The sequence below is a fragment of the Mastomys coucha genome, unplaced genomic scaffold (genome assembly GCF_008632895.1).
Source record: "Mastomys coucha isolate ucsf_1 unplaced genomic scaffold, UCSF_Mcou_1 pScaffold1, whole genome shotgun sequence".
NCBI lineage: Eukaryota > Metazoa > Chordata > Mammalia > Rodentia > Muridae > Mastomys > Mastomys coucha.
In genome coordinates, this window is record NW_022196891.1 from 69,221,650 (window position 1) to 69,229,088 (window position 7,439).

At 39.2% G+C, this 7,439-nt stretch overlaps 1 protein-coding gene across 2 annotated transcripts in view; it reads left to right on the forward strand.

Moving 5' to 3' along the window:
* The first annotated feature begins 926 nt into the window (after nt 1–926).
* Nucleotides 927–7,439, forward strand: part of LOC116103577 (SLAM family member 5-like) — a 204,889-nt gene continuing 198,376 nt past the window's right edge. Inside the window, exons 1-2 of one of the 2 annotated variants that reach the window (XM_031389760.1) lie at nt 927–989; nt 1,805–1,929. In XM_031389760.1, the coding sequence (XP_031245620.1) occupies nt 1,884–1,929 (46 nt within the window). In that variant the 5' untranslated portion in view covers nt 927–989; nt 1,805–1,883. The remainder of the gene's footprint in view (nt 990–1,804; nt 1,930–7,439) is intronic. The other variant, XM_031389751.1, reaches the window with a different exon arrangement.

The window sequence follows — 7,439 nt, forward strand, 5'->3', positions numbered from 1 at the left end:
CAGAACACCAACCCAGAAAGACCGGAAGGAACCGGAGTCACTAGGCTGGCGGACTTCCTAAGTGCCCAGTCCCGCTGGTCCCAGTTACTTCCAGTGCTGGGACAGATGTTAGTTCCTGCTTACCTCTGATCCTGGGTGTGTCAGAGCACCAGCGAGTGGAGCTTCCTCTGGGCGTTGTCAAGAGCCAAGACTTTAAGCTCTACTAAAAACAAAACAAACAAACAAACAAAAAGACTTTATTTACTTGTGTTCATTTAAAAAAAATAGTAGTAATGTATTATTTTAAAATATCCAGCTAATATATTTGGAGTTATTTAAAACTTATATTGAGAAAAACATGTATTTTCAGTATTGCTGCAGACAAGCATCTACGTAAGACTTCAATTGATTGTTTCATATTAAACAACTTTTATAATATTCATTTTTATTGTTATAACATTTTATAAGTTTTAAAGAATGTGACAAAATAAAAAAAATGTATTGCAGGTTTTGAAGGGGGCAACTCTGGGAGGAGTTTGGGTATAAAAGGGAAAGAAGAATGTGATGTAATTCTATTTACTTAAAATGTTTTTAAATGTTGACAAATTCAGATAAACTGAAATTATGTATCTTTACTTATCATAATGCAACTTAAATCAATAAAAAGAAAAGAAAAACGGTTTTGTCAATGTTAATTTCCCTTGAGTCAATTTTCTTGTTTCATCGCGTATTTGCAATGTAACAGAGAGTTATAGTACAGTTGAGATGTCATTGCCCTCTGTGCTTAGGGTACTGAGCTCCGTCTCTCTAATCTTCCTCTGAGAGTAGGATTCCATCCTCAATAACAGTCACTACCAGGAATGGGCCGATTGACTATTGCGTGTTATGTGGCGTCTCTCATGTTCCTTTTCTGGTTCCTACAAACCTGTCTCGATGCTTGGAGTTCCTCTGTGACTGACCATTCTTCCTGTTTTCTCTAATGGTGAGCACCTTTCTGGATCGGCTCTAAGGTTTGTATCTGATTTACGCTCTGGCAAGGTCTTCTACTCTGAATCTAGTTTGGCTCTGGCTCTGCCTTCAGAGCCATCTTTGGCTCTATCTTTGGCTTGCTATCTGGTGGAAATGTGTGTCTGCCTTTTGGAATTTGACACACCTGCACTGAGAGTTCAGAGTGGGTATTGGTGTTCTCTCAGCTTAGCTGGTCTTGTCTCACTAGGGCCTCCAAGCAGTTCAGCTGTCCAGACAACTGGTGCTGGTTCACAAGTGGGGGAGTTAACTTAAGTAAGTGATGGTGGGTCAGTGGGAGGGATATAGCAAGCTCTGCCATTACAGGTGCTGACTTCATGGGGCCAGTGGGCATGAGGCAATGGATACAAACATGGAGACACTGAACTCAAAGAATATGGCTTATTCTTCAGATTCAAAATACAATTAACCCTTTGCCTAAAAATACTAATTCACTCTGCATATCTGTCTCAGCTAAATTGTCAATTCCTTTCAGAAATCTCCCCCAACTCACCCTAGCCTGGAGTACATGCCTCCACCTTCTGAGGCCCCTGCATTTTTTCCTGCGGCAGTATATATCACCAATAAGTGAATTCCTATATAATTATCAATCCCTCTATAGTGGATATAAACTCCACAAAGGGAAGTCAGCCAATTACTTTATACCTACTGATATGATCAACATCCATAGTATGTCTGGCACATAGTAGGCACTTAATAAATGTTTGTTGGATAATGAATAATTGACAGGCACTGTAGTCATATGATGGAAAGCACTAGTGAGTAGGCTTCTGAACCAGCTCACACTTCCTCTCTCTAGCCCCCGGAAACCCTGACTTGAACTGAGAGCAGCAGTCAGATCAGTTCTTTATCCCCAGAAGACTGTGGTCTGACTGGACATGGCCCAGCGCCATCTGTGGATCTGGTTCCTTTGCCTGCAAACCTGTGAGTTTTGAAACTTGTTAGGATCTGCACGGGAGGGCAGAGACGCATCTCTTTGATCTACTTGCAGCAGAACATCCTGGGCTTTCTGTTCATATTATACTCAAACTACTGAAATACAGGAAGAACTTAAGACCCACGCAATGTGCTTCACTGCATTAAACCAGTCTTCTTTCACTTGCTGTCCCAGTTCCTAGCTATGCCTTCAACTCCTGGTCTCTCCTCTTCCTATTGTCCTTTGGGTTGCTGCACTGTTTATGTGGGCTAAGAGTCTTCTTTCCAGCATCATTTCAGCTTGATTTTCCTTTTGTATTTCCATCTGTTCATTTAATTCTCTCATCTTAACTGACGTTATCTGTGTATGTTTGGAACATAGTAGGCACTTAATAAATATTTGTTGGGTTGTTAATTAATTACTTAATTAATGCTGGTCACTGGAGTCACATAATGGAAAACAGTAGTTTCTTTTTCTTATCTTTTTCCCCCCATTCTTTGAAAATAGAAGCTTTTTCATACCATATGTCCTGGTTACGGTTTCCTCCCCACTAAACTCCTCCCAGTTCCTCTCCACCTCCTCTCCCCTCTAGATCTACACCCTTTCTGTCCCTCATTAGAAAGGAACTGGCTTCTAAATAACAAACAAACCTGTCAAAATAAAATATAATATGATGACACCAAAACCATCCCACTGTGGCTGGACAACATAGTCCAACAAAAGGAAAAGAGCCCAAGAGCAGACACAAGACCCACTCATACACACTCTCAGGAGTCCATAAAAATACTAAGCTAAAATGTGGCACAGAGCCATGTGGGTCCTGTGCTTACTGTTTCAGAGTTCATATAAGCCCTGATTATTTGACTCAGAGGGCTTTGTGGCTCTGGGTCACTTCACCACTTCCGGCTCTTATACTCTTTCTGCCTCCTGTTCTCTGGGGTTCCCTGAGCTCTGATGGGAGAGATTTGGTTGAGTTGTGGGGTCCAGGGACTCTCTCTCTCTCCATAATGACTGGCTGCTGGTCTCAATATCTGCTCCCCTCTGCTGCAGGAGAAAGCCTCTGTAATGACGGCTGAAAAAGACACTGATCTATGAGAATAGCAGAATATCATTAGGAGTCATTTTTTTGATACTTTTAAAATTAAGACCAGAAATGTTTGGTTTTACCCCAGATCTGAGGGCTATCTAGTCTCTGGGTCACCCAAGCAGTGTGAGGTATGTGTTCCATCTCATAATGCAGGTCTTAAGTTAAATAAGACACTGGTTGGTTATTGCCACAAGTTCTGGGCCACTGTTACCCTAGCATATCTTGATGCAGGACAGATTATACATCAACGGTTTTGTGGCTGGGTTGGTGTTTACTTTCTCTTTTGGTAGCTGACAGAGTAAGGTGCCCACACCAGAGACACTGGAACATAGGGGTAAAGGTTATGTTCCATGTAGGCACCAGCTCATCTTCTCTGTGTTTAATGAGTTGTGTGGGTGTTGTCCTCTGAAAAGGGGTCCCATTGTCAGTTTGTTGAGAGCAACCCATTGTCTTAGCAACAGCCTGGGTCTTTGGGCATTTCCATGAGACTCCCTTGGCTAACAACTCAGTGAAGTACAACCTAATCTTGCTACTGGAAGCTTCCTTTGGTAAAAAAGAAATGGGTAATTGTTAAGGGACCTGATTAGAATTGTCTTCATATATTTTAGGAAATTTTCCACTGCATTGGGTTTCCATGTCATCCACAAATGCCCCTCAATCCTAGGTGTCTCTCCCTACATTCTCTCCTTCAACCCTATCTCCCCACCTACTCCTCCCCTCCTGTTCTTGTTCCCTCCTGTCCTCAGTCCACCCATAAAATTTACTCTATTACCCCTTCGAGGGAGATCCATGTTTCTCCCTTTTCCCCTACTCTATATCTAACCTCTCTGGGTCTATGGAATGCAGGTGGGTAAATCTTTATTTAATGTCGAATATCCACATATGAGTGAATACATAGCATATATACTTTTCTGGGTTTGAGTTACTTCACTTAGGATGTTTTTTTTTTTTTACGTCTGTCCATTTGCTTGCAAATTACATTATGCCAATTCTTTAAAGAGTTGAGTAATACTCCATGGTGTAAATGTATTGCAGTGTCTTTTTTCATTCTTCTCTGAAGAGATATCTAGAATGCTGATATCTGAAGAGATATCTAGATATTTTTTCTCATTTGGGGCTATTAAGAATTAAACAGCCATGAGCATGGTTAAGCAAGTGTGCCTGTAGTCATATGAAGCATCTTATCAGTATGTGCCCAAGAGTGATATAGATGGGTCTTGGCGTAGACTGATTCTCAACTTTCTGAGGAATGGCCACATCAATTTCTATAGTAACTATACAAATTTGCACTCCCACCAGCAACAAATGAGTGTTTCCCTTAGTGCACATCTTTGACAAAATGAGTTGTCACTTATGTTACGGATCTTAGCCATTCTGACAGGTGTGAAATGACATCTCAAAATACTTTTGGTTTGCATTTCCCTGATGGCTAAAGATGTTGAACATTTCTTTAAGTGTTTCTCAGCCACTTGAGTTTCCTCTATTGAGAATTCTGTTTAGATATATGCCTCCATTTTTTAATTGGATTATTTAGGTTCTTGATATCTAGCTTCTTGAGATCTTTATGTATTTTAGATATTAGTCCTCTATCCAATGTAGAGTTGGTAAAATCTTTTCCTATTCTGTAGGCTGCCATTTTGTCTGAATGACAGTGTGCTTTGCCTTATAGAAGCTTTTCAGTTTCATGAAGTCACGTTTATTAGTTTTCGATCTTACTGCCTGCACCTTCAGTGTTATATTCAAGAAGTCTTCTCCTGGGCCAATGAGTACAAGGGTGTACCCCAACATTCTATTAGTTTCTATGTTGAGGTCTTTGATCCATTTGCATTTGAGTCTTCTTCAGGATGATGAGTATGGATTTCTTTGCATTCTTTTACATGCAGACATCCAGTTTTACCAGCACCACTTGTTGAAGATGCTGTTTTTCAATGTGTCTTTCTGGTTTATTTACTTTAAAAAAAAAGTGTTCATAGGCCTATGTATTTATGTCTGGATTTTCAATTCAATTTGACTGATAAACTTGTCTGTTTTTGTATCAGTACCATGATTTTTTTTTACTATAGCTTTATAATATTACTTGAAATCAGCAATGCTGAGACCAACAGCAATTTTTTATTGTTCAGAATTGTTTTAGCTATTCTGTTTTGGTTTTTTTTCATATGAAATTGAGAATTATACTTTCAGGATCTTTGAAGAATTGTGTTGGATCTTAGTAGGGATTGAATTGACTTTGTAGAATGCTTTTTTTGTTTACTATATTAATCCTACTGGTCTATGAGTATGGAAGATCTTTCCATCTTATGATATTTGTGTCTATTTCTTTCTTAAAAGGCTAAACTTTTTATCATACAAGACTTCCACTTGCTTATTTAGTTTCCATAAGATATTTTATACAATTTAGCATATTGTGAAAGGCATTGTTTCAGGATTTTTTTCCTTAGTTCATTTGTAGTTTGCATATAGAATAACTATGATTTTTATGAGTTAATTCCATACCTGGATATATCAATGAAAGTCTTTACAGTTGTATTATTTTTCAGGAAGAATTTTTGGGGTCACTTATAAATGTTATCACATCATCTGCAGATAAAGATTCTTTGAATTCTTCCTTATCAATTTATTTCCCCCTGATCTCCTTCAGGTCCTTGTTGCTTAGGTATGGAGAGAGTGGACAAGCTTGCCTAGTTCCTGATTTTAGTGGAATTCGTTTGAGTTTCTCTCCATTTAATTTGATATTGGCTACGGGCTTGTTGGAAACTGCCTTTATTATGTTGATGTATATTCCTTGCATCTTTAATCTCTTGAGGACTTTTATCATGAAGACTTTTGTCAAAGGCTTGTTCTGCATCTAATGAGATAATCACATGGGTTTTTTCATTTACTTCTTTATATGGTATATTACATGTACTGATTTTTTTATATATATTGAACCATTTCTTTATTTCTTGGAGGCAGAGAAGGATAGATCCTGTTTTCACAACCATTCTGTTACCCCGTGTGTTTTTATGGGGAGAACTGAGGCCAGTGATATGGAGATACGTCAATGACCAATGATTGTTGATTCCTGTTATTGTTTCGTTATTGTTGTTGAAATGGTGGTGGTGGTGGTGTGTGTGTGTGTGTGTGTGTGTGTGTGTGTGTGTCTGAATATAGTAAGTCTTTGAAAAAATATTAGCCTAGTGTAGTGGTATATACCTTTAATCCTATTGCTTAGGAGACAGAGGCAGTGAACTCCAGACCATTCTAGTCTACATAGGGAGTTCCAGGCCAGCCCTCCATACATAGTGAGAGCCTGTCTCAAACACCTGTATATTCTAGCAAATTCTATTGCTGTGTGCTTCACACTTGTGTTTTATGCTTTACTAGGAAGGGTCCTGGCTCTGTTGTACAGAGATCCTAGGCAGGACTTTGTTTTTTGTGTAATGGTCCAAGGAAGCTAAAAAGGCAGAAAAATGGTAGCTGTTCGAGTTCGAGTGAGTGGTAGGGTTCTAAAAGGAAACCAGGGATGACATATTCATTTTATCAGGGATCCTCAAAATGATAAACGGGGCCTTTTCTCAAAGAACTCACAAGAACCTATCAGCCTAAGTGTCATGTATCCTCTCTTAAGGACTATTGCAGATACTTCCTAAGGGTACAGTGAGCTCTAGTTCCTCCTGCTGCCATCCCTTGTGGAGTGGTCCCTTCCATTCTGTGCTGAACATGGAGTTCCATATTGCTTTTCTACCCCTTCCCAGCATCAGAGCAGTGGAAGAGTGGGCTGAGGAGAACTGTATGTAGAACTCTCTATATTTCCCTGCTATCACTGATTCCAGGGAAGTTGGAAACGATGAACTCATGACTTCTTTGTGCTGGAAAAGCTTTTTCAAAACCAAGACTTAAGAGTCTTATGCTCTGATTCAACTATCTCGTGGTTTTATGAACTCTGACTGTCTTCCATGTGTCCTAGGGCCAGGTAGTTTCCAGGGACACAAGACAGACAAGTCAATCACCTTGCTCCTTTCTTGTTCTCTCTACAAGACTTTCCTTTACTTTTCTGGTTATTTTCCTTTACTCTCACATTCCTGTGTCTATCTAATCAACCTTGCCCTTTGATCTTTTCTCCTATCTCCCACCAATAATAGAAAAAAATTAACCACAAATGAAGGAATCACTATTTGTCTGACATAATTCTAAGCCCTCCACCACAATTATTACTTTGTTCCATAACAGGATGCTCTATAAGATGGACACAATTAAAATGCTCATTTTCAGGTGAAAACATTAATACATAGACGCTCAGAGGTCAAGTGAGTTTTGTTTTATTCAAAGTTTAAGTATATGCTAATATAAAAATCACTAATAAGGCAAGATCGCAGCTCTGGTTGTAGAGTGCTGTAGGTTTCTAAAAAGAAAACAAAACAACTGTGACTCAGAGTTTCTATAATGATG